Source organism: Sorex araneus, chromosome 1, assembly GCF_027595985.1.
Source record: "Sorex araneus isolate mSorAra2 chromosome 1, mSorAra2.pri, whole genome shotgun sequence".
NCBI lineage: Eukaryota > Metazoa > Chordata > Mammalia > Eulipotyphla > Soricidae > Sorex > Sorex araneus.
The window spans coordinates 12035261-12062810 of record NC_073302.1 but is presented as its reverse complement, the minus strand read 5'-3'; the positions used below and the strand labels follow the sequence as shown (position 1 = coordinate 12062810).

The 27550-nt window shown below is 46.6% G+C and overlaps 1 protein-coding gene across 1 annotated transcript in view; it reads right to left on the bottom strand.

Moving 5' to 3' along the window:
• Positions 1–17418, bottom strand: part of STOM (stomatin) — a 39424-nt gene extending 22006 nt beyond the window's left edge. Inside the window, exon 1 of the mRNA XM_004621869.2 lies at positions 17266–17418. Coding sequence (XP_004621926.2) covers positions 17266–17326 — 61 coding nt within the window. The 5' untranslated portion in view covers positions 17327–17418. The remainder of the gene's footprint in view (positions 1–17265) is intronic.
• Between the last annotated feature and the right edge of the window lie 10132 nt (positions 17419–27550).

The following is a 27550-nucleotide window of genomic DNA, read 5'->3' as shown; positions in this document are numbered from 1 at the left end:
TCCATGGTGTCTGAAAAGGGATTCAGCCCCAGCCCTTAGGAGAGCCCGGGCCTCTGCGGTGATTCTCAGGCAGCCGGGCCCATGGCTGTGCCCGGGCCTGGGTACCGGTACCCGGTGCTGATTGGGCCCTGCAGTGCCCGGGATTACCTGGGGGTGCGGGGCTGAGAACAGAACCTGGCTTGTGTGGATGCTGAGCACATAGACGCCCTCCCTTCTGTATTCGGTCCCAGCACTCCGGACCTGAGTTGCAGCCCAGCCCACCTGTGGGACGTGGAGCCGCCACTCCGCAGCTGTCCCCTCTGCCGAACGCTCCGGCCTGGCCCCTGGGAACGTGGGCGCTTGGGCAGCCGGGGGGATACTCTGAGGAAACAGCCTTAAGAAAACGTGCCATGATGTGGGGCATTGGCAGGCCACACCTCTCAGCAGAGCTGAAGCCCCTGTGAGGACCGGAAACCTCGGCTGGGGAGTGGTGGGGGGTGACTCTGTCCAGGGCGAAGTCTCAGAAGCGCCATCGTGAGTATGGCACATGGACCCAGCTGGAGCGCTCAGCCCTTGCCTTGATCTCTGAGTTGAGAGAGAGAGAGAGAGAGAGAGAGAGAGAGAGAGAGAAATACACAGAGAGAGATAGAGAGACAGAGAGATGAAAAGAGCACACAACCTCTCTCTCTCCCTCTCTCTCTCCCTCTCCCTCTCTCTCTTCTTCTCTCCTTCTCTCTTTCTCTCTCCATTTCTCCTTCCCACTTTTACACAGACTTACATGCAGCTTAATACTTTGATTCCTTTGCAATCAAAGTGAAAGTAAAGTGAAATTTATCAGTTACACAGGCAAGGGGGGGCTAGGGGTGGTGGGGAGGGCTAGGGGTGTGGGGGGGCTAGGGGTGTGGGGGGGCTAGGGGTGTGGGGGGACGGGGTGGAGCTATACTGTGATTCTTGGTGGTGGAATATGTGCACTGGTGAAGGGATGGGTGTTCGAGCATTGTATAACTGAGGCTTAAACCTGAAAACTTTTTTTTTTTTTTTTTTTTTTTTTTTTTTTTTTTTGGATAAGAAGTCACAGTTTTATTAGGAATTTTAGCTATAGATACAAAGAATTTGCAAGGGATGTTGGAATAAATTTAAACAGTTCACGTTTCCTCATGCTTTCAGACAAACATGATGCCTTCTATCTTTGACTGAGCATTGATTTATCTATGCTATTTGGCATAGCTCTAGCTCTCCCATATTGGTCCTTTTTGCCACCACTATCTGGATAGTAGGTAGAGAGATGTTCCCTGAAACACATAAATTAAATTTGTCAGTTTTGATTTTGTTTTTTTTTTTTTTTTTTTTTTTTTTTTTTTTTTTTTTTTTTTGCATTTTTTAATTTAAATTTTATTGTATAAAGCTGTTCACAATAATTTATTACATTCAACATCCAACACCACTCCCACCACCATTAAATGTTCCCACCCACCACCAATATTTCAAATTTTCCCCACTACCCCCCAAGCCTAGCCCAATACCTGGCCCTAAATAATTTACTTTATATTGCTTATTATAAATAATATGATAAAAATGGTCAAAGTTTCAAACTTTGTCCACTGCCATTTTTTTTTTTTTTTTTTTTTTTTTAATTTTAAATTTATTTATTTTTAATTAGAGAATCACCGTGAGGGTACAGTTACAGATTTATACACTTTTGTGCTTATACTTCCCTCATACAAAGTTTGGGAACCCATCCCTTCACCAGTGCCCATTCTCCACCACCTGTAAACCCAGTGTCCCTCCCACCCTCCCCAATCCCATCTCCCCCCCACCCCACCCTGCCACTGTGGCAAGGCATTCCCTTCTGTTTTCTCTCTCTAATTAGCTGTTGTGGTTTGCAATAAAGGTGTTGAGTGGCCGCTGTGCTCAGTCTCTAGCCCTCATTCAGCCCGCAACTCCCTTCCCCCACATGGCCTTCGACTACAATGTAGTTGGTGATCGATTCTCTGTGTTGACCTTTCCCCGGAACGTGAGGGCAGCCTCGAAGCCATGGAGTCAACCTCCTGGTACTTATTTCTACAGTTCTTGGGTGTTAGTCTCCCACTCTGTTATTCTATATACCATAGATGAGAGCAGTCTTTCTATGTCTGTCTCTCTCTTTCTGACTCATTTCACTCAGCATGAAACTTTTCATGCCCATCCACTTAACTACAAAATTCTTGACCTCCTTTTTTCTAACAGCTGCATAGTATTCCATTGTATAGATGTACCAAAGTTTCCTCAACCAGTCATCCGTTCTGGGGCATTCGGGTTTTTTCCAGATTCTGGCTATTGTAAACAGTGCTGCGATGAACATACATGTGCAGATGTTGTTTCGATTGTACTTTTTTGCCTCTCTGGGATATATTCCCAGCAGTGGTATTGCTGGGTCAAATGGGAATTCAATATCTAATTTTTTGAGAGTCGTCCAAATTGTTTTCCAGAAGGGCTGAACCAGTCGGCATTCCCACCAGCAGTGAAGAAGGGTCCCTTTCTCCCCACATCCTCTCCAACAGCGGTTGCTTTTGTTCTTTTGGATGTGTGCTAGTCTCTGTGGTGTGAGGTGGTATCTCAAAGTTGTTTTGATCTGCATCTCTCTGATGATTAGTGATGCAGAGCACTTTTTCATGTGCCTTTTGGCCATTCGTATTTCTTCCTTGGTAAAGTTTCTGTTCATTTCTTCGCCCCATTTTTTGATGGGGTTGGATGTTTTCTTCTTGTAGAGTTCAACCAGTGCTTTATATACCATTGATATCAACCCCTTATCTGATGGGTATTGTGTAAATATCCTTTCCCATTCTGTGGATAGTCTTTGTATTCTGGTCACTGTATCTCTTGCGGTGCAGAAGCTTTTTAGTTTAATGTAGTCCCATTTGTTGATCTCTGTTTTTACTAGATTGCTTAGTTCCGTGTCACCTTTGAAGATACCTTTATCTTCAATATCGTGGAGGGTTTCGCCAACCTTGTCTTCAATGTACCTTATGGTTTGTGGTCTAATGTTGAGGTCTTTAATCCATTTTGATCTGACTTTTGTGCATGGTGTCAGGTCAAGGTCTAAACCCATTTTTTTGCATGTGGTTGTCCAGTTGTGCCAGCACCATTTGTTAAAGAGGCTTTCCTTGCTCCACTTCACATCTCTTGCTCCCTTATCAAAGATTAGATGGTCATACATTTGGGGTTGTGTGTAGGGATATTCCACCCTGTTCCATTAAACCTGAAAACTTTGTACCTTTCCACATGGTGACTCAATAAAAAAAAAAAAAAAAAATTAAATTAAATTAAAAAAATTTTAAAAGAAAAAGAAATACTTTGATTCCTTATGCTTTTTGGTTTGGTTTTCTGACTTTTGGGGAAACAGCGCCTGTGCTTAGGACTTACTCTTGGCTCTGCACTCAGGGATCATACCTGGTGGGCCTAGGGGATCGTTAGGGTGCCAGGGATTGAACCCGGGTCTGCTGCATGGAAGGCAAGTGACTTCCCGGCTAGACTATCTCTCTGGCCTCGATTCCTTGTACATTTATATTGCTTATTATACTGATATTTCCTGGGCCGTGGAAGGGCCCAAGCCTCCCTTTTAAATGGTCATTCCTTATTTCCGTGATGCTTTTTTACCTTGGTGTCTTCACGCTTCATCTTACCTATAGAGAGGTTTGACATACAGGACTAAGTTTGTTCTAAAACAATAGGATAATGCTTTGCTAGAGTCATATTTAACCCAAGTACTGGAAATTCATTGTGGAAAATGGGAAAATAGCTAGCATTTACACTTGATGATTAAAAAAAAAAATTCCTTAAACTACTCAAATTTTCTCTCTCCTATCTTTCTTCTGTCAGGCCTGGCACGGACTGGCAAAGGCCCCGGGAAGCTCACTTATGAACTGAACGATTCAGTTATCTAATTACTAGCAGGCAGACAAGCCAGAAAGCCCAACCCAGGATTCGTTAGTGCGCGCCTTCTATTGTCACGTGGCTTCTGAAAACCCTGCATAAGTATATGGGTTTTCAAATAAAAAAGAAACAAGAGATTACGCGACTATTTCAAAACCTTGGCTCCCTCTTTCACATGGCAAACACTGAGGGTATAAATAGTGGGGAAATGGCATCATTTCAAGCGATTCCATTCCTAACCCCGAAAACTCTTTCCCACTGGTTATTACTCAAAGTACATCCTCCTGGTTGTTGTCATTTAAGGGAGGGGGCCAAGGGGGACTTGGCCCACACCCAGAAGTGCTCAGGGGACACTCCTGGTGGTGCTCAGAACCATATGTGGTGCCAGGAACCGAACAGGGTTGGCCACAGGCAAGTGCCGTAAGCCCCCCACCCGCCTTCTAGCCCTTGCTCCGAGTCCATCATTCACATTCCTCAGACAGGTCTGGCTTCATCACCACCTTCAATTACAGTCACACGGATAGACTGTAATTGGTCTATTACAGTCCAATACATTGGACATTCCCCCTTATGCTACTCATTTCATGCAGTTCATTTCCTTCCATTTCCCCATATTTTACCTGTAGGGCTAACTCCTCCCCAATAACTTTACGACACAAGAGACAATAAGGAGCAACTGTTATTCCAAAAGTTGAAACGAACGAAAAAATTGTTGTAGAATGACTGATATTTGGCTGAGGGGGGACAGTCTGAAGGAATAGGATTCTCTTGACACTTGGCTTAGAAATAGCTCTTGGCCCTTGATTTAAAGCATATTTTTCTTTTGCAACTAAACTCTGATGTAAAAACCTGCAGGAGAACAAATTGTTCAGTTAACCAGAGCAAGGTTTGGGGAATTGCTTCCAGTCCACACAAAGCGCATCAGCTTGGGTCTACCACCAGGAAACTAGCCAATTTTTAATATGGCTTTTTTGAGTTTCAAAAGCAAAATATTAGCACTCTCTAAATTATAGTGTAACAAGTAAGAAAAATTCTACCTTCAGCATCTCTGGATGGTGATTATTTTCTGCCTTAAATCCTTTTTATCCTTTTGTTTGTGTGTTTTGGAGGGGGAAGTGGCTGCATCTAACAGTGCTCAGAGCTCACTCCTGGTGGGCTCAGGGGATCACCTGGGGGTGCAAGACAAATGCCCTACCTGCTGTATTATTGTTCTGGCCCATTAATCCTTAAAAAAAAAAAAAAAAAGTTAAAGTGCTATATGGGGGAACTTTCCAACAGTTTCCGTACATCCTTTTATGTAAATCTGAAAGTATGAAGAAAAGAAATGGCACAATTCTTATATTTCACTCCTCCTGGGGGCATGCTACTGCTCATGATAGCCATTTATTGCCAGTCCATCACATGTCAGATGCAGCTGACTCCTTCGTCACAGTGCTCCTCATGTTTACAAAAATGTGTAAGTTAGGTGCGAACGTTCCTCCTGGAGTCCAAAAGTTATGAAACAAAAGACTGTGGTGGGCTGGAGCGATGTAGGGTGCTTTCCTTGCACAAGGCCGACTTGGGTTCGAGACCCCGGCACCCCCTTTGGTCCCCTGTGTACTGCCAGGAGTGATTCCTGAGTGCAGAGCCAGGAGAAACCCCTGATTACCACCAGGTGTGTCCCAAAAAAAGCAAAAGCTTGAGACATGGGTTGAATCCCCGGCACTGACAACAGTAACAAATGACATTTGGGAAAGAGTCCAACAAAAATCATACACCAAATCAAGCCATGAAACAAAGGAAATAAAATGTTGTAAGCCCGAGGGGCAGAAAATAGTTCAGCAGAGAAGGCGCGTGGCTTGCCTGAGGATTACCTGAGTTTAGGATGACCTAAGTTCAATCCCCAGCTCCACAGATGGTCCCCTGAGCCCTGCCAGGTGTGATCCCTGAGCACAGAGCCAGGAAGAAGTCCTGAGCATTGCCAGATGTGGTCCAAAAACAAACAAACAGATTTTTTTAAAGTTGTAAGCCCTGGGTAATTCTAGGTATGGCCCCAACCCCCTTCCCACTAAAAAGATAATTTCTAAACTCTGTATATTATTAATAATCACCTATTTTATGACTTATGCCTTTTTATGATCATTTTATGACTTATTGAACTTGGCACCACTGGAAGTCATGTGGACTAATAAATGCATTTTATCACTGAGACTTCATCCTAAAGTTCAAAAGTTACTGTATTTCCTCTGAAGAGGAAGACCAGAAATGCCCCTTACGCAATCTCTGAACACTTGACTGAGTTCTGTGCAAGAATATACACAATAAGCATGAGGCCAAGAATTTCTGAAATATCTAACTAGCAAAAAAGAATCATCCTTTCCTTCCCATTTTTCACAATGCCATTGAAACCCTGTGTCGTAAACTGTCGTAAGAGTTGTCTGGGTGGGGAAGGATATGAGGGCCAGGAGGCTAATCTTGAAAGTGCATGTTATCCGGCTCTCACAGCACTTTCGAAGGGGTAACAGTAGATATCAAAATAAAAGGTCTTCGGAATTTTTAATTCTTCTCAACGGTATTAGGTAGTCAGAGGTTAGGCACTGCCTTGCACCCGGCTGACCCAGTTGAAATCTCTGGCACCACGTGTGGTTCCCCTGAGCACTGACTGGTGTGGCCCAAATCCCATCACCTCCCCACAAAAAAATTTTTAGGTAGTATTTTTTAAAAAGTCCTTTTTAGGGGCTGGGGCAATAGCAGAGTGGGTAGGGCATTTGCCTTGCATGCAGCCGACCCGGGTTCAATTCCCAGCATCCCATATGGTTCCCTAAGCACTGCCAGGGGTGATTCCTGAGTGCAGAGCCAGGAGTAACCCCTGTGCAATGCCAGGTGTGACTCAAAAAGAAAAATAAAAGTCCTTTTTATTTTATTTGTTGGTTTGGGGCCACACCTGGCAGTGCTCAGGGATCACTCCTGGCAGGCTTTGGAGACCGTATGCGATGCTGGGGATTGAACCCAGGTCACTGTAGCTACTATACTATGTCTCTGTCTCCATAAATGTCATTTTTAGGACATCAGGATCTGGGAAAGTTCTGGTAAAGAGTCAGAGAAGGCACGTCTTGGGTTTCTTCATCCCAGAAATCTATTTTAACTATAAATGCTGCTCTATTACAAGGCCAAAGCCACCGATATGTACATGATCTAAGCAGACTACGTAATCTACAGCTCTAAAATCTAAATTCCATTTAAGTGCGCAATGAAATATTTTAAAAAACCATTTGTGAAAGTGTCAGTGACGCTTGGCTTGTGAGTCCAGCAAAGGGCCGTCAGATTTGGTCTGGGGGCCGGGTGACCTATCCTGCGGCATCAGGCTGTTGGAAGGCAGGATTGCCCAAACTAACGAACACAGTCCTTCGCTCCGCTTTTCAAATCAGGGTACCCTCTCCGGTTTCCAGTTTCACTTTCCTTGGCTTGTTTTCAAACAAGGTCTTTATAAGGCCTGGTAAATAAAAGTTCAAGGTGAAAAGAGGCACGTGGGTAGACAGAACAAGATGAAGATAAATATATCTTCAATTACCCTAAATTTACTATCACTGAGTCTCTCAAATGGAAGTTCTGGAGAAAGAGACAGAGAAGGGAAGGAAAGAACAGGGAGGGGGGAAAAAAGGAGAAAAGGAGTAGGACAGAGAAAGAGACAGCAAAAATGAAGGCAGAAACTTAGAGAAAAAAAATTAAACACGCAAGAGAGAAAGGCACAGTTCAGACCTGAGGAAGTTCTCAATAATCTATACATATACTGAAAAAGTGTGGCATTAGCCAGAATCACGCTCACTATTCAACTGGACAGAGGCTTTCAAAGCAAACAAGCACGTGCTATTACCCATCAATCAAATTACTATTTTAATTAGGCACTTTTTAAAAATTCTTCTAATGCCCTCATTCTTAAACCTCTAGGTTTAAGAAATTATTCTCTGGACTAGAGTGAATACCAGCCTGATGATATCAAGTCAGCAGACTGTAACTTTTCCTCCCTATTATAAACCACTGATTGCTCAAAATCCTAGGTCATAGCAACTCTAGCTGGGACTGGAGAGACAGTACAGTGGGTAGGGCTCATGCCTTGCATGCAAATATCAAGGCATTTGCCTTGCACACAGCCAACCCTGGTCTGATCTCCAACACTGTATGTGGCCCCTAAGCACCTCAGGATTGCAGCTGGATGTGGTCCCCAAAACCATCCTCCATCCTCCCTCCCTCCACCCAAAAGAGTTTCATCGATCATTTTAAATTTAAACACCACACTTTTCACACTTGCCATTGTCCTACTCAATGCTGTCTTCTTCCTGAGATTTGTCTTTGCTGAAGCAGTGCAGCATTATGGTTCCACAACTGGCTGTGCCCGTCATTTGTTAGCTGTCTGCTCTGGGGAAAGTGTCTTAACTCTAAGTTTACTTACTCTTCAGAAAAGAGGACCAATAGAAGAATCTGCACGGAGCGTGTGAAGACCAAAGGTGCTGATATAAAAGATGGTGAGTGCATATCAACGTGCAGCCGACTTTTGTTGAATAGATAGCTGTAGAATGAGTTCAGTGACCCTGCTAGTTTCGGGATGGGGGGGTGGGGGCTGGCTATTATTACATAAGCAAACAGAAACTGTGTGTCAGCAGACAAGGGCCAAGATTCCTGGGAAGAAGCACTCATTACCACTCCAACGCTTTCTCTCCTTTCCTCTCTTTAAAATCAGACCCTTCTCCACCCAGAAGGTGAGAGGATACAGGCGGGGAGAAGAATAAGCTGAACATAGACCATATCTGGGAAGATAACAATTATGATCAGAAAAATGGGGGGAGGCGCATATGCTGCCTGAGCCCATGTGCTGCTTGTGCCCACATGGCCGAGCACATGTGGTGCCCGAGCACATGTGTCGCCCACATCTCCCCCCCTTGAGATGTGTACTTTCATGCTTTCGTGTCCAGTGCTAGGATGTGTGTAGAGCTTCCTCCACCCTTGGAGAAGCCTGCGTTCTTTCTTGAGCGCGTTACTCCTACTGTTTTTGTCTTTTCCACTTATCCCTTCCTCCTTCCCTCAGAAACCTCTAAATAAAATCTATTTACTTCAAAAAAAAAATGGGGGAAAAAGATGTTACAATGTTTGGGGTTTTGTTTTTTGTTTTTTACCGAGTAAACCAATCAAGTATAGATTAAGCTCTGAATTACATTAAAACAGAACAAACCGGGGCTGGAGCGATAGCACATCGGGTAAAGCATTTGCCTTGCATGCGGCCGACCCAGGTTCGATTCCCAGCATCCCATATGATCCCCTGTACACCGCCAGGAGTAATTTCTGAGTGCAAAGCCAGGAGTAACCCCTGTGCATCGCCAGGTGTGACCCAAAAAACCAAAAAAAAAAAATTACAATTAAGATTTTATGTTAAAGGTGTTTGAAGGCTTACATCATATAAATTTTAAAATAAACAAAAAACAAAAACCAGGAGGGCCAGAGACATAGTGCATGGGAGTAGAGCGCTTGCCTTGAATGCAACTCATCTGGGTTCAACCTGGGTTCGATTCCTGGCATCCCATATGGTCCCCTGAGCACCACTAGGAGTAGTTCCTAAGTATAGAACCAGGAGTAAATCCTGAGCATCACTGAGTGTGGTCCAAAAACAAACAAACAAATTTAAAAAAACCAAACAAGCATTAAAAAGAAGTATTAGGAAAATAGATCATAAGTCCTTAATTCTTCAATTAGGAATTATCTAGTGGCCAAAATAACTAAGCAGTGGCTAAGAGCTTAGGGTGATAGTGTATTAATCCACTTTTACCAGTGAATTTTCTTTTTTTAGGGGGGAGTGGGATGGGAGGATGAGAGGATGTAAGAGAAAGGCTTATTGGAAAGTAGAAAGGAAAAGGAAAGAAACTCTCCAGCCAGGAAGGAACTTAGTATAGGAGGAAGTTGTGAATTCTCTTGTTAGGAAAGTGAGGGAGAAGAACAATACTCATGAAGTTATTAAAAAGATTAAGTAGATTCACCAAGAAAATATGCTAAGTGCCTGACACCAGAAATAATAATTAGCCATCACGATTGTATACAACTCACAGGCCATTATTGATAAAGTTTATAGGAATAAAGTTTTAAGTGAATTGCCTTCTGGGACTGTCACGCCACAGAGAAAATAAATGCCAAGACATAACAATCTGCTTGGGGAATCTCTCTCCGGAGGAGAAACAGACCAAATTTGGGGGGGGGGGGCGGGGAGGCAGAACTCTAAACGTTCCTGGGCCATCGTTCCTGCACCTTGATGTCCGGATAGCTCAATAGTCACACTAACCTTTAAATAACAGGATAAAGGTTATTTCATAGCATCAAAAATTTCATTTTACATTTTCAAAAGTCTTCACATACACTCTCTCCCTTGATATTTAAAATCTTGGGGGACATCCAGCACCGTAAGATTGCAATAAACAGCTGAGGAACGGCCCCTGGGGGCTGTGGGCCCAGTGACCCAGGAAACAGCTGATGGCGGGGAGCTCAGTGCAACTCTCTGATTTCCAAATTCTACTCTGACTTCACTGCACCCTGTGTTCAACGTGACCAACTGGACAGCAAGGTAGGCATCATGTTCACGGGTCCTCCGGGACACACACTTTATCGGTTGTAGTGTCCAGGTTAGTCCACTGAAATGCCAGGCCAAATACTCGGGCTCAAGTTTCCTTACTGGACCCAGAGTCCAAAGATTAAAAAGGAGGAACAAGTGTGTGTTAACTCCTGTGAGGGATCAGAGAACTGACACACACTTCCTTCTTTCTTCTCACTGTGAGGCCTTTCTCTTTCCACACGATGGTAGGGATTGCATCATGGTATTCTTTCCTGACCATGATGGTCCCTTCCTTATTAATCTGAAGACTGTCTGTACTAAGAACACGTAATAAGGAACACGAAGCTTCTAACCCTAAAAATCAATACACCAGTTTATTATTAAGTTATACTGCACTTAAGAAACTGTAGGCAGAAAAATGTCTTCAACATAAACCAAACCGGTAAAAATGTGACTTAAACTATGGGGAAAAAGGGGTTTCTTTAGCTCCCTTCTCAGCTTCCTTTCATCTTCTTTCCTTCCTTCCTTCCTTCCTTCCTTCCTTCCTTCCTTCCTTCCTTCCTTCCTTCCTTCCTTCCTTCCTTCCCTTTCTACCCTTCCTTTCTCTCTTTCTCTCTTTCTCTCTCTCTCTCTTTCTTTCTTTCTTTCTTTCTTTCTTTCTTTCTTTCTTTCTTTCTTTCTTTCTTTCTTTCTTTCTTTCTTTCTCTCTTTCTTTGTTTCTCTTTCTCTCTTTCCTTTTCTTTCTTTTTTCTTTCTTTCTTTATTTCTTGGGTCACACCCAGAGAGGCTCAGGGGTTCCAGGCTCTGTGTTCAAAAATTATTTCTGGTGAGCTCAAGGGACCATCAGCACATCCCCCTCCTTTATTTTATTTAAAAATACAAACTGTGGGCCAGAGCAATAGTATGGCTGGTAGGAAGCTTACCTTACAGATGGCTGACCCAGGTTTGATCCCTGGAACTGCCTATGGTCCCCTGAGCCCACCAGGAGTGATCCCTAAGCACAGAGCCAGGAGTATGCCCTGAGCACCGCTAGGTGTAACCCCCAAACCTAAGTAAAATAAAAGACAAACTGAGCCAGAAGGTCCCAGGTTTGATCCCCAGCACTGCATGGTACCTGAGCACCACCAGGAGGCACCCTCGAGCACAGAGCTGGGAGTACACTGCAGGGCTCCAAAAACACACATCCACACGAAAAGGAACCAAAGGGACACACGGTTTGCAAACTGACATAAACAAACCGCTGAGGGGATCTCAATGAGGAAGGGCTCAGTCTCTACGTTCAAAAAGAGGCGGGCCCAAGGATATAAGGGAGTGCATCAAAATTTACAACCTGTTTAATGAACACGGGTACGGGCATTCACCAGGCCCTACAGAAAAGACGTGTTCCAATTGTTTTTAAAAAAAAGACATTTCCCTGGGGCTGGAGCGATAGCACAGCGGGGAGGGCGTTTGCCTTGCACTCGGCTGACCAGGGTTCTAATCCCAGCATCCCATATGGTCCCCTGAGCACCGCCAGGAGTAATTCCTGAGTGAAGAGCCAGGAGTAATCCCTGTGCATCGCCGGGTGTGACCCAAAAACAAAAACAAAAAAAAAGACATTTCCCATCTCTTCTTAAAAGTGATTTTCAGGGGCTGGAGCAATAGCACAGCAGGTAGGGCGTTTGTCTTGCACGTGACCAACCTGGGTTTGATTCCCAGAATCCCATAGGGTCCCCTGAGCACCGCCAGGGGTAATTCCTGAGTGCAGAGCCAGGAGTAACCCCTGTGCATCGCCAGGTGTGACCCAAAAAGCAAAAAAAAAAAAAAAAAAGTGATTTTTCAGGGCTGGAGCGATAGGTGCAGGGGTTGAGGTGTTTGCCCCGCAGGAGGCCGTGTCAGGTTCGGTCCCTGGCACTGCATGGTCCCCTGAGCCAGGAACAGCCCCTGAGCACTGCCTGGTGTCGTCCAACACACACCTCTAGAATTTGGAGTATGAATCCAAATCCTAACACTTTATCAACATGAAATATTTTTTCCCTCTATAATTCTGATTAATGGTACTCAGTGACTGTTTTTCCCTGTGTAAAATGTATACTGCCAGCTGGTCCCAAGAAGCTATTTAATCATGAAAAAATAAAAATAAAAATAAAACAATACCCACACACAAAATGGCAGCTTTGGACAATTTGCTGGTGGTATTGAATTACCTAATGACCAGGGGTGGCTTTAACTCAGACAAATTATTAAAGAAGCGACCACACCAGCCAGTCTGAGAGGCAGTTACTGAAATCAACACGTCTCCGGCCCTGGTTTCTGCTTGGCTTGTTTGCAGCCACAGTCCCAGAGGGCTTTATTCTGTTGACACGACTCTTTATTAGAATAAAACATCTCTTTGTAATCCATCCGTATTATTTCATTACAAAGTCAATGCATGGGCAAACCAGCCTGGCCCTAGGTTTGCTCTTATTTCCGTAAAGATGAATTTGCAGCAAAATAGAAAGGGACTCCTGGGGGCTGGACCAATAGCACAGCGGGTAGGGCATTTGCCTTGCACGCGGTCGACCCGGGTTCGATTCCCAGCATCCCATATGGTCCCCTGAGCACCACCAGGGGTAATTCCTGAGTGCAGAGCCAGGAGTGGTCCCTGTGCATTGCCAGGTATGACCCAAAAAAGAAAAAAAAAAAAAAAAAGAAGGGACTCCTTAGGACTCCTGTACCCCCCAACCCCCCACCCTACCCCCAACCCTGCTTCCCTTTGAAACTTTCTAATTCAGGTGATCCTGACCCAAGTGAAGTTTCTCTGGGATTTCTTTGTTTATTGTCTCTCCTCATGAGTGAAGAGTCAGTGTTTGACAAGCGCCCCTGGCTCCCCATTCTGAAGGAAGCTCTAGAACAGGATGACTCATGTAGCATGTCAGCAGAGAAGTGGGTTCAAAACCAAGCCCTGAAGGACACACAGCTGGGTAAGATTTTTCTTCCCTTCCCAGCCTCAGCCTCAATTCGGGGCCCCCTTGCAAAATGTTGGGTGGCACTTTCCTGGTAGAGCTATCTGAGGGCTGCAAGCAGAAATGCTGAAACACACACACAGGTGAGCACAGGACAAAACCCAAATTCCATTCCATGAATTCGAGTCAATAGGAGAGCCTCACAAACTCCCCATGGCATATTCATACGCCAAAACCAGTAACAATGATGGTAACAATGATGGGTGTCATTCCCCTGACCCTGAAAGAGCCTTCAATGCGGCACCATTGGAAAGGACAAGTAAAGAGAGGTTTCTGAAATCTCAGGGCTAGGACGAATGGAGACATTACTGAGACCGCTCGAGATATTTGACGATCAATGGGATGATGATGATGATGATGATGATGAATTGCTTTTCTACCTGTGACTCATCTGAGCTTTGCATTCAGAAAAAGTTATACACCAAGCAATACTGTTTGTGTGCATAAGTTGTACACAAGGGCACATACTTCTTTTCTTTTCTTTTCTTTTTGGTAAGAGGACCACACCTGGTGGAATTGGGGCTACTCCTACCAGTGCTTGGGGGACCATGTAGTACATTGTGGGTGGAAGGGGGCAAACCCAGGGCTGCTGTATGTAAAACAGGTGCTCCAGCCAACTGGGCCATCACCCCAGACCCCATTAGATTCTTTTTTTTTTTTTTTGGAAAACAATCAAATACATATTTTTTAATAAGGGGACAATGCCAACAGCCTAAACACCCAAACATTAGAAGAATGATCAAATAAAGCACCCTTCACTCTGAGAACTATTTCTGGGATTTTTAAGTTTTTGTTTTCTCTTTTTGTTTATTTTGTTTTTTTGTTTTTTTTATATAATTTATTTATTTTTAATTAGAGAATCACCGTGAGGGTACAGTTACAGATTTATACACTTTTGTGCTTATACTTCCCTCATACAAAGTTCGGGAACCCATCCCTTCACCAGTGCCCATTCTCCACCACCCGTAAACCCAGCGTCCCTCCCACCCTCCCCAATCCCATCTCCCCCCACACCCCACCCTGCCACTGTGGCAGGGCATTCCCTTCTGTTCTCTCTCTCTAATTAGCTGTTGTGGTTTGCAATAAAGGTGTTGAGTGGCCGCTGTGCTCAGTCTCTAGCCCTCATTCAGCCCGCAACTCCCTTCCCCCACATGGCCTTCGACTACAATGTAGTTGGTGATCGTTTCTCTGAGTTGCCCTTTCCCCGGAACGTGAGGCCAGCCTCGAAGCCACAGACCCCATTAGATTCTTACAAGAGTCGTGTCTTTAAAAAAAGTTTTAAAATTTTTTTTAAAAAAAGGAGCCAGAGTTGTACCACAGCAGGTAGAGCATTTGCCTTGCACACAACAGACCAGAGTTTAATCCCCAGCATTCCATATGGTCTCCTGAGCACCGTGAGGAGTAATTCTTGAGTGCAGAGCAAGGAGTAACCCCTGAGCACTGCTGGGTGCGGGGGGTGGGGGGAGTCATAAACACGAGATTAGAAACAGGAGAGCAGAAGTGAAAATATGCCTACAACCACGACAAGCAATTGAGTATGGAATAGAAGGGTCATGTCAACCCCTACCAGAACTCCTAGACACATGGCAGTCACACCCATAACTTATGAGTCCCCATAAGCCTTTCGGTCAATGACCAGGTCAGGGCAAGGCAGAAAGGATCTGATCACTCCCTAGCTAGGAAAAGACAATCGTCAACCAGGTGGATGACACAATTTTCACAGGCTCAAGTATTAGGCATGAGTCTCCAAGTATTCAACCACTGCCTGGATCCTGGTGTCACTTTAGTAGAATGTATATAAGTGGCATCACTTCAGTCATTTGACTTTCTTTTTTTAGGTATCAGTTTTTTTTTTTCAAGAGCAAAGTGGGAGAGAACATCAGTTATGAAGACTCAATCAAATAATGGATTATTGTGTTATAATTTTTGGGGGAATGGCTCAGCGGTATGCTTGAGCCCTGAGTTCAATCCCAAGTATCAACAACTAGAAAACACACAGGGCAGGGCTGTTGCTCAGGGGCTGGAAGGCAGGCTTGGCGTGCTGGCAGCCCAGGCTCTATCCCCAAAGCACCCCTAGGTGTAGCACCCAAATCAATAAGAATAACACATAGACAAAATGTGTGTGTAAACTATATCGCTGAGGAAGGTGCTCAGTTTGGGGCACTTATTCTCATCAGCTCCTCCCTGCAACACTTCTGATTTGGGAGATTAATGCCTCAAGATGCTTAGCAGACAAACGGGAAAGCTGGAGATTTAGGAAACTCTTTTTGATGCTCCTGGGAAGGAAGTAAAGACAAGAATCAGCAGAGGGGTTGGAGCCGTAGTTGTGCCGACAGGGCACTCGCTTTGCCTGGGGTCACTTGCCTTGCATGGGACAGACCCGGGTTCAATCCCCAGCATCCCATATGGTCCCTGGGGTCTGCCAGGAGTGACTCAAGAGCCAGAGCCAGTACTAAGCCCTGAGTACTGCCAAGTGTGGCCCCAACACCAAAAAAATATTTTTTTTTCTAAAGAATCAGTGGAAAATGAACTTGACATTAGATGGCCTTACAAATAATCACCATAGGTGACTTCAGTAGTACTGCTCCTTTTTGAAGTGCCAGAAAAAGCAATCTCACAACCACTAAAATTTCACCATTCCATCCTGCCTAAAATGCCATCCTTAGAAATAATTCCTTAGATCCCCAAGACCCCCCGGGAGGGAACCAGCTCTCCTAAGAGGTCGTTGGCCTCTCTTTAAAAAAAAAAAAAAGCATAAAACCTTTTTTAATTGTTACTTATAGCACCAGTCATTCTCTATGAAAATTCTATAATGTTTTTAAAATTTAATGAACATAAATCTTAAGTATGCAATGGATAAATTTGTAATTTCTGGATTTGTGCCTGGACTATGAGTCTTCCTTCAGAGTTTAGGAATCATATTCTTTTATCACCCACGATTCTTAATAAATGCTTGTGTGAATGAGTGATGAATCTAATTTCCTCATCCTTCCAGTGTATTCCTTCTTTTAAAAAAAAGTTTTGAATCGCAATGAGATATAGTTGCTAAGCTGTCCCATCACTGGCCTCTCTTTATGGGGGGGGGCTCCCAGCGCCCCCCTACGGAGTTAGCCAATGAAGGTTCTAGGTCCTTCACAGGTGAGCCGCTCAGTCTCTGCCAGCAAGGCCTGGCAGGGTGGGTGAAAGGAGAACTTGGATCCTGTTTAAAAAAAAAAAAAAAAAAAAACTCACACGCACCCCGGGTGCCTAAGACGAAAAGGGTAAAAGCGATGGCAGGGAGCAGGCAGAAGGAGTCCTTGGAGGGAGGTCCGGGGGAGACGCTGCCCAGAGCCCTCCTTTCCTTCTTCCCCAAGTGCGGCCAACTGCCTGTAAGGGGCTGGAGCAAAACACCCAAGTCCGTCTTCGCAGATGTGGGGGAAAGGGAGCAAGAGCGGGGTGGGCCAAGGCTGCACCCCTGAAGGTATCCCGGATGGGCCGGGTCGGGAAGGGAAAGGAGAGTGGAAAGAAGAGCCCCCGGGATGCGGAGAGTGGGTGTGCAGGCAGGAGCCGGGGCTCGGCCACCCTCGGGCCGCCAGTCCCTGGTGCACTGGACACGAGAGAGCGAGCGGGAAGAGCTGGCCGGGGGCGGTGCCCGCCTCCCTGCAGCCGCTGGGTAGCGGCCGGCGCTGCCCGGACTCTGGGCGACGTGGCCGGCGGGGTGGCGCGTCCCCGGGCTCCCGGCCCCCGACCCCGACGTCTGTGCACCCGCCCGCGTCCGTTACCGCCCGCGCCCCGGAGCGCAGGCGGGCGGTGCGGCCGGGGCTCCGCGCGGGGGCTCACCTTTGAAGGAGTCGGGCAGCCGCCGGCCCTGGGCGTCCGTGTTGTGCCGCTTCTCTGACATGCTGTGCGCGTCCAAGGGGCCGCTCGCGTGGGGACCGCGGGGACCTGCAGCAGCCGGAGAAATGCGCCGCGGGCGTCGGGGCCAGAGACACAGGGTGCAGCCCCGCCTCCTCCCTGCTCCCGACCAATCGGCGCCCGAGCCCCAGAAGGACACGCCCCCGCCCCGCCCCGTCCCGCCCCGGCAGCCCCGCCCCCTGCAGCCCTGCCCCATTCCCCCCCCTGCACCGCCCTTAGGTGGGCGCCTCCCTTCTCGCTGGGGCTGAGGCCGGGCGGAGGCCCCGCTGGCCGTTAGGCGGGGCTCCTGGGTGGGGGAACAGAGCAGGTGGCTGTGCTGGGTCCGGAGCCGCAAGAAAGAGAGACGAGCTAGCCGGGCAGTCTCTTGCAAGGAAAAAGTTTATTCAGACCAACATGTTGGGGGGGCTGGAGTGATAGCACAGCGGGTAGGGCGTTTGCCTTGCACGCGGCCGACCCGGGTTCTAATCCCAGCATCCCATATGGTCCCCTGAGCACCGCCAGGGGTGATTCCTGAGTGAAGGGCCAGGAGTAACCCCTGTGCATCGCCGGGTGTGACCCAAAAACCAAAAAACAAACAAACAAACAGACCAACATGTTGGGGCTGCACCTCAAGTGGATGCAGCGGTCTGTGCTAGTTAGGGCAGCCTTTTTATAGGGCTTGAGTCCTCTGGGCCAGCCACGTTAGTCACGTAGCCTCGTCCGGAGCCACTATCTCCGGATCCGCGTGTCCGGAGCCCTGCGTCAGGAGTTACTATCTGTAGAGCCGTGGGACCGGGGTCGCTATCTGCTGGGCCGGAATCACTATCTGGGCTCCTTGTTCATCTGGGCTCCTTGTTCATCTGGGCTCCTTGTTCTCAGCAACTCCTTCTGTGAGCGGGTCCCTATCTTTTAGAAACGTTCGTGAATACCAGCCCAACCGACAGGCAGATGTCAGGATGTATGTGACAGGACCCAGGCACAGTGCATTGTTATATACAGTTCAGGGGCATAAGCATGGTTACGGAAGCAGAACAAAGCGAGGTTACAAAAGTCAGGAGTGGGCTTCCAACCATTTAACCCAATATAATTTCTTTCAACTTAACAGCTGAAGAGATTGGAGAGGGGGCTGAGACTGCTACACCTGGTACCATGTACCAAGTACCAAGTTCACAAGTACCAAGAAGGGAAAGACGCCCTTCAGCAAGGGTCTCTTTATTAGAGGGAATAAAATCTGGGTCTCCCTGGGGCCGGATGGTCTGAGCGGAGGGACAGACATGGGGTCACTGATGCCTGTTCCTGAGCAAAGAGGACCAGGGAGGAGGCGCATGGGGGCAGGGGGTTGCCTTGATTTAGACAAAACTCTTCTGAACACTTGACTTGGGCAAAAGGACCCCGCCCCCTTGTGGGACATCCTGGGTCTAGGGGTACTCGAGGTGGAAGCGTGAGTCTAGCAGGTAGAAGTGTGAGTCCAGCAGGCAGAAGTGTCAGTCTAGCAGGGAGAAGTAACAGTCTAGCAGGGGAAAGTGTCAGTCTAGCAGGGGGAAGTAACAGTCTAGCAGGGGAAAGTGTCAGTCTAGCAGGGGGAAGTAACAGTCTAGCAGGGGAAAGTGTCAGTCTAGCAGGTGGAAGTGTCAGTCTAGCAGGGGGAAGTGTCAGTCTAGCAGGGGGAAGTGTCAGTCTAGCAGGGGGAAGTAACAGTCTAGCAGGTGGAAGTGTCAGTCTAGCAGGCAGAAGTGTCAGTCTAGCAGGGGGAAGTGTCAGTCTAGCAGGGGGAAGTAACAGTCTAGCAGGTGGAAGTGTCAGTCTAGCAGGGGGAAGTGTGAGTCTAGCAGGGGGAAGTGTCAGTCTAGCAGGTGGAAGTGTCAGTCTAGAAGGTGGAAGTGTTAGTCTAGCAGATGGAAGTAACAGTCTAGCAGGTGGAAGTAACAGTCTAGCAGGTGGAAGTGTGAGTCTAGCAGGTGGAAGTAACAGTCTAGCAGGGGGAAGTGTCAGTCCAGCAGGGGGAAGTGTCAGTCCAGCAGGGGGAAGTGTCAGTCCAGCAGGGGGAAGTGTCAGTCTAGCAGGGGGAAGTGTCAGTCTAGCAGGAAGCAAGGCAGCAAGCCCATACTCACTATAGCATCACTGGCGGGGAAGAGCGTGATGGAGAGCCTGGGGAGTGGGCTGTGCGGAGGGGGGGACATTGAGGTGCCCTATGACCCGAAGGATGCAGGAGGTCGGGGAGGTCAGACTAGAAGTCCCAGGTGGGGAAGAGCTTAGGTGTGGCTGTTTCCTGCCCTCATGCTTTCAGCTGGGTGGTGGCTGGGTCTCACATACGCAAACCATGTTGTGCTTTATTGTCTGGTCCTACTAATGCACAGTGCTCCCAATGTGTTACTGCAGCCAAGAATCTGTGTGCTGCTTCCTACTAAGAGCATTTTGGAGCCAGAGAAATGGTACAGTGGGTAGAGTGCTTGCCTTGTACACATCAGCCCCCACCTCCACCCCTGTTCGATCCTGAGTACTACATGTGGTCTCCTGAGCCTCGCCAGGAGTGATCCCTGAGCACAGAGCCAGGAGTAGGTCCTGAGCACTGCCATCGGCATCCCCACCCTCCAAAAAAAGAACATTTTGAAACAGAGCCATAGATAGTTGCAATGACAGCAGAGAGGCTCTGGGTCCCCTCTACCCACTGGAACAAGCTTCCCGCAACAGTGACAACTTACACGCCAGTATTAAAGTCAGGGAACAACTGTGATGTGTGGATGGCTCCCTGCCACTTTGTCACAGGCATGGTTTCCTACAACCACCACTCCAATCAAGAGACAGAGCTATTCCAGCACCACAAAGATCTCCCCGGCAAGGGGTACTTTTTCCCTTAATATGCTCGATGGGCTGGAGCGATAGCACAGCGGTTGGGCGTTTACCTTTCACTCGGTCGACCCGTGTTCGATTCCTCCACCCCTCTTGGAGAGCCCGGCAAGCTACTGAGAATATGGAGCCCGCATGGCAGAGCCTGGCAAGCTACCCGTGCATGTTGGATATGCCAAAAACAGTAACAATAAGTCTCTCAATGAGAGACGTTATTGGTGCCCGCTCGAGCAAATCGATGAGCAACAGGATGACAGTGACAGTGACAATATGCTCGATATTTGGGCACAGTAAAGCGCTGTACTATACCCACCCTTTGTGAGGGTTGGGTCATGTGACACGATTGGCTTTCTGATTTAGTTCTGGAGCCTCGTGTCATTCAAAACAAAAAGTGGAGCACACAGAATTGTCAGAGGTGTTAAGAATCTAACTGGAGGCAGGGAGATTGCTTAAAGGGTTAAGGCCACAATGGTGGAGAGGTCCCTAATTCCACAAAAAGGGGGGAAATTTTTCATGTCTGCTATGGGGCAAAGATTTGTTTCTACTCCGGGGGTGGCCTACAGCTTGCATCCTCAAACGGTTTGTAAGCCTTCTGGAGAAGTAAGGACCGGACTACAGTAATTTAATGAACTTTTCTCTCTACATCATCTTTGAGAAAGGCCAGGTTCGTTTTTTCCATTGCTTAGAGAATAAAGCCCCAGGGGCATGTACTTCCTGTTTATTCGCTCCTAGGCTAGCGGAGCAAAAGTACAAGAAGCTAACCAGACCCTTCAGTGGAAGAGGGCTCCATTACGAACTGCAGATGATCAGAAAACAATTTTGCTTTCACTTTGTCTGGGAAGGCCAATGTTTCAACAGAACTGCGATGGTGTTTGTCCTCCAGGCTGGTCCCTTCCCTGCAGGCTCCAGGCAATCCCCACAGCCATCACGGAGGAGAATTAGAAAGGAGGCACTTTCCTTAGGGACAAAGGCTTTGGTAAACACTTGTTAGCGCTGGTTTCAGATTGCATCAGTTGGGGAGTTTATTCCAGGTCCCAAACTGAGAACACCCTTTGGCTTAATTCTTGAATTTGCTGGAGACTGCATGAGTAATCCCAAGTTTTGATTCTCAAATGTTGAATTTCACGTGTTTAGGAAACTGTTCTAGTTTGACTTCTTCTACGCATATTCTGTATAAATGATTGATTAAATGAACTTTAGAAATTGTATTAATGTATCCTCCTCTCCCTTTGGGGGAATTTTTAACTCTAAATTTTCTTCCAGTAATGATGAAAAAATGGTGAGATTTTATTTCTTTTTGAGAACCTAATGTTTTATAAATGGAGACAGTATATAAAATTACAACTTGGATAGAGAATTATTTATAATCTTATTTATTGCTGGGGCTAGAGTGATAGCACAGAAGGTAAGGCGTTTGCCTTGCACACGGCTGACCTGGGTTTGATTCCCAGCATCCCATATGGTCCCCCAAGCACCACCAGTAGTAATTTATGAGTGTAGAGCCAGGCAGGAGTAACCCCTGTGCATCGCCGTGTTTGACCCAAAAAGAAAAAAAACACTCTTAATCTTATTGTTGCTAACAGCTACTATAATTTTGATGATTCTTTTCTTCTAGATGATCCGTGAAGGACATTTGCATATAATCAGTGTATATATTTTATATTTATTTTATGTTTCTTTTTTTCTCTTTGCCTAGCATTTTAAGGACATCATTAAAACTGATGGGTAGTGATAATGATGGCATTAAGATATGGAGACAGATTTGAATACAGGCTGGTACCTTGTATCCGTAATTGAATAAGTGAGAAGGAAATTTAATTAGTCTTTTTCCTATGTCCACCCAAGAAATGCTCTAATAAGAACAGGAAAGTCCTAATTATTTTTTTTTCTTTAAATGGGGAAGTCAGGCTATTCTTGAACCTGACCCAAAGAAATTAAGGGTTGAATTTAATATTAGAAACCAGAAAACCTGTCTGGTTAGGTATGATGGAAAATGTTGGGAGTGTCCCCCTTATCTTTCCCTAAAAGATAAGAGGAAGGAAAGCTTAAACAGAAACCTTCATTTGCAGTCCCATCGGAAAAGTGGCCCTGAGTGAATGTACTGATCACCTTGGTGACCACCAATGTAACACACCCTCCCTAAAAAAATCTCCTTCCCTGTTTTCTTTTCCTGTTAAATAAAATAAATTGTTTAAAATCGGTTCTTTGGGGAGGGTTGGATGAGCCTACCATCTTCTTGGTTACTAATTCCTTTGAATAAACCTGTTTTTCTTGCATCGACTCTTGTTTCTTGGATATTGGCCTTTACACAGAGAACACATGAACTTGGGATTGTATTGATTTTGGCAAGCCAGTCAGGAATGGCTGTGAACCCCAGATGGCTCAGACTCCCCAGTTCCCAATGGTTAGAACACCGTGGCCAGGAGTGGTGACAGCCATCAGATGTGTGCCATGTGTTTGCAGCTAGCTGAACTCAGGGGCACAGATGGGGTCTCCCTGTAGCTGCCCAAAATCCATTTGTCTTGGGGACTCTCATGTCCCTCCCCTTTGTGGTACCAGCTTTTCTAATCACTATGTTGATGGAGAAAAATGGCTTAATTTGGAAAGGCTTCATGGACTCAGACTAGGTAAGTCCTGTACAAGTCAAAACCCTCTTTTTTTCCCCATATGATCCCTTTGCCTTGAGCTGGCTTTAAGTTTGTGATAAGGTGTCCTTGCCATTTTGGGTTATTCTGCCATTCGGGACCTCAGGTCATGTGTGGTAAATACAAGACTTCTGACTTCTACCTGTCTCCTCCTTGGGAGTATTTGTACTTGAAGGAGCTCCGCTGGTGTCTGCCTGGGGATTTGGTCCTGTTCTGTTTGCCTTGATGGTTTTGGATTGTTTTTGTTATTTCGATTTGAGTTCTGGATTTGTTTCTATTCCTTTGTTTCATTTTTTTTCAGTGAGAAATTCAGTATCAGTATATGAAATCCCCTAGATCATATCCTGCAGACTGGACCACTTAGTAAAAAAATTTTTTTCTATCATAACATCATTTGGCCTCAATACATAGGGCTAGAATGAGTGATTGGTACCATTTGTTTCAAGTTCCACACAATTTGTTTCAAGTTCCAAACTTATTGTTTCTGCAGTAGCTGTTCCCAGTACCTGTTCTCCCGACCTTATCAGACTTGTTCACTTTTTATGCTCTTGTCTTGACTTTGTGATTTACGACCTATTCATTTTTTTTTGCTCCAATCCTAGAATATGTCGCCGAGGAATCCTGCTTCAGTTGAAGTAGGGGCCAACCTCCCTCATACATGTGACAGGTAAGATCTACCCCTGAACCACTTTCCCAGCTGGAGCTGTCATATCTCAAATGGAAGAGCAATTGGATTCTTACAAAGTGAGCAATCTGGGGCTGGAGTGATAGCATTAATAAAGGTATTTGTTTTATTATAAAATCATTAATAAAGGTATTTGCTCAGTCATTAATAAAGGTGTTTGCTTCTAGAGGCGACTTTGCCCTGAGGCAAGTTCCTCAGTAGGATTTTCCCACCCATTCATCCTAGCTCCATGTCCGTCTTTCTATTCTGGTGGTGAAATCACACCAAATAACTTTTCTGAGAATTCTAGAAAGTGGTAGAAAATCCATTGTTGCTTCATGCTGAACTGGGCATTTCTGGACCTTGAGTCATCATCGCAGAAGAATGTTTAAGTTCTTAACCCCAAAGTCATTTCACAACCCCACAGTGGAAAATAATCATGGAGACGTGGGTCTTAGGGTGGTTACTGCTTGAAAGCGTTGGTCTTTCTGGATTTTTGGTTTCTAGTTTACCAGAGTGTTTTTGTTGTTGGGCTTCTGTCTCGGGAAGTCACAGGTCAATCATGGAAGAAAAACATGAGGAAAATATATGTGAAACAGAGGAAATACATGTAATAAGTACTATAATGGAGATATTTTCAGGCTTGGGAGATCAATCAAAGGGCTGGTGTGCAAAGACAGAAGGATCGGGTTCAATCCCCAGCACCCTGGGGTCCCCTGAGTATTCACAGGAGTGACTCCCAGCCTTGGGACAGCAGTAGCCCCTGAGAACGCCTGGGCAGGCTCTAGGACTGACTTTCCTCTCCAGTAGAGAGCGGTTCCTCACTCCAGCCCGAGTCCACGGGTCCCTGAGAAATCAGGTGGCCGGGATCATCTCCCACACACACGAGCGGATGCCAGGTACAAATTGACAGCTGCCTTCTGGGACCGGCAGGATGGGAGCGTCTGGCCTGCAGGGGCTCATAGCAGGTTTTCACCAGACCTAAATCTCCAAGGTGCCTCTCTGGGTGACAGAGGCGGGGAGGGAAAAAGCAGATTTCCTTCTCGAGGCTGCTGCCCCTCACCTCCCCATTCACATAAGCCACCAGGGGAATTCCAGCCTCCGTGGGCAACATTGTTACTGTACCCGTAACCTATGACACACACCCCACCCGACCATTTGCCAGGATCCATGACGTCAGGTATCACAGGAGCTGTAATAAAACAGGGTGTGAGCGGTGGGATCGATAGCACAGGGGGTAGGGCATTTGCCTTGCTCACAGCCAACCTAGGTTTGATTCCCAGCATCCCATATGGTCCCCTGAGCACCGCCAGGAGTAATTCCTGAGTGCAGAGCCAGTAGTAACCCCTGAGCATTGCTGGGTGTGACCCAAAAAGCAAAAAAATAAATAAAGGAGAGCCAGGCTCAGCATCCAAGCCACAGCACCTGCTAACCCAGGTTCGATCCCCGGCATCCCATAGGATCCCCCAAGCACTGCCAGGAGTAATTCCTAAGTGCATGAGCCAGAAGTAACCCCTGTGCATTGCTGAGTGTGAAGAAGAAGAAGAAGAAGAAAAAAGAAGAACAAGGTGTGAGACACCTTCAGGGTTTCCAGTCCCAGGGAGTCGGGATTTCCTAAAGGAGGTTGCATATCAGGTAATTCCTCAAACTGGACAATTTCCTCTCTTACTCACCTGCAGTTACATTTGACAATATCCTGCCAGCACTTGTTAGGCAGAATCCAGGAAATGGCTGAACTACCTTTGTTCTCTTTGGGTTCTACACGAGGGACCACTCCCTGCTTTGCGGGCTGACATTCCAGATCTGACAGTTCAGTGCTTGGGCCAACGGTGCTGGGGGCAGAGATGGTTGACCCAGGACATCAGCCAGCAGAGCTGGGGGTAGTCCAGTGCTGGGGAATCTAACTCTGGGACTGGCACGTGGTAGGCATGTGCTCGATCACTTGAGCTTTATCCCCCTTGGCCCACTGCTAAGCCCACAGCCACCCACAATCAAAAATGTTCTGGTTAAGGAGTCATTAGGGGATTCTGCTTGGGGTCAGGAGTTGGCTCAAAGGGCAGGCGTCTGCATGCAATAGCATGTGGTAACTCGGGGCTTGATTTCTGGAAACCTGTGGTCCCAAAGCACTGTTAAGAATAGCCCTTGAGCCCCGTGTCAGAAGTAGCTCCTGAGCACTGCAGGGTGTGCCCCTCCTCCCCAAAGAAAAAACTAAAAATAAACATAAAATCATAAAAGTCTGGGGCCGGAGCGATAGCACAGCGGGTAGGGTGTTTGCCTTGCACGCGGCCAACCTGGGATCGATCCCCGGCATCCCATATGGTCCCCCAAGCACCGCCAGGAGTAATTCCTGAGTGCAAAGCCAGGAGTAACCCCTGAGCATCGCTGGGTGTGACCCAAAAAGCAAAAAAAAAAATCATAAAAGTCTCTAATTTTGAAACTCTCTAAACTTTGCCCACCTGGTACACTGGGAGAGGAAGGGTGGAGAGCAAGGTGAGTTTAGTCGGTGATTTTAAATCCTGCCTGTGGATTGGGTAGCCAATCAGGATAGATAGTGGGATGGCTTGGGGTGGGATAGAGGAGCTGATAAAAGGAGCACCCCCCCAGCAAGATGGTGGAGTACAGGCAGGACCCAGATGCCCAGGAAAGCTCAGATTCAGGCAGGGCTCCGATGCCCCGGTGAAGATAATGTGTTGAGCTGCACAGGGGTCTCACCCTCATGCACATGACCATGACCAGATGCAACTGTACAATAAACTCTAGCTTTTAATCTTCTGAGTTTGCAAATCTCTGGTATGCAAAGCTGGCATGCAGATCTTTCCTACAAGTCTCAAAAACCCACCAGACCAACCCAGGCCAACCCGCTTTCACACTGACACACATATATCATTATTCTATTTGTCAAGACCCTAGTTTTCTCCCTGATTCAGTTCAGACTAGCATCCATCAAAGATACTATGCCCTTTGGTTTCAAAAGCCAGGTAGACGATCTCATATGCTTGTGTGATTTAACCAACCCCCAGAATCCATCTCTCAGCCTGGTTTTCAGTCCTGTCAGCCCCATAACTCTTAGCTCTTAAGAATTTTATTTTCTTTTGGGGGGTCACACCCAGTGGTACTCAAGGGATACTCCTGCCTTGGTACTTGAGGGTCACTCCGGGCAATACTGAGAATTGAGCTTGGGCCTTCTGCACTCAGTCAGCCCATTTAGGCATTGCTCGCACCCTCTGAGAAAACTTTTTATTTACTTATTTATTTATTTTATTTTTGGGTCACACCTGGTGATGCAGAGGGGTTACTCCTGGGTCAATGTACTCGGAAATTACTCCTGCAGTGCTCAGGGGACCATATGGGATGCTGGAAATTGAACCTGGGTCAGTCACATGTGAGGCAAATGCCCTACCCACTGTGCTATATCGCTCTTTTAAAAGGCATCGCTCTTTTTAAAGGCATGACACCATCAAAACATTTCATCCCAATAAGGCAGATTTCTTTCAATGTGTTCTTTTTTTTTTTTGGCTTTTTGGGTCACACCGGGCGTTGCACAGGAGTTACTCCTGTCTCACGCACTCAGGAATTACTCTTGGCAGATGTTCATAGGACCATATGGGATGCTAGGAATCGAACCCAGGTTGGCTGCATGCAAAGCAAATGTCCTACCCGCTGTGCTATCACTCCAGCCTCGAGAAACCTTTTTAAAGGCATGACACCATCAGACATTTCACCCTGATAAGGTAAATTTCTTTCAAAGTGAGTGTGTCACCTTCTTGCTTTAAAGGATGGTGATCCCATGGGAATGTCCATAAAGGCTTTCAGGGGTGCCTGGCCCATACAGGCCAGTCCCCTTTCAACTGGCCCTTGGCATCAGCTACCTGGTTCCCCAGAGCTGTGTTCTGGAGTGAGTCCAAAGTCCCATAGGAAGGTCCAGGGAGGTAACACAACGGCACAGAACTGGCCTTGCACAACCAGGATCTTGATTTCAGTTCCTGGTGCCTCCCACCCAAACAAGTAAAGCCCCCCTAAGGCCCTGTGGCAAGGGAATGTGACTGGCTCCCTTGCCCCTTCAGAGGAAGATATG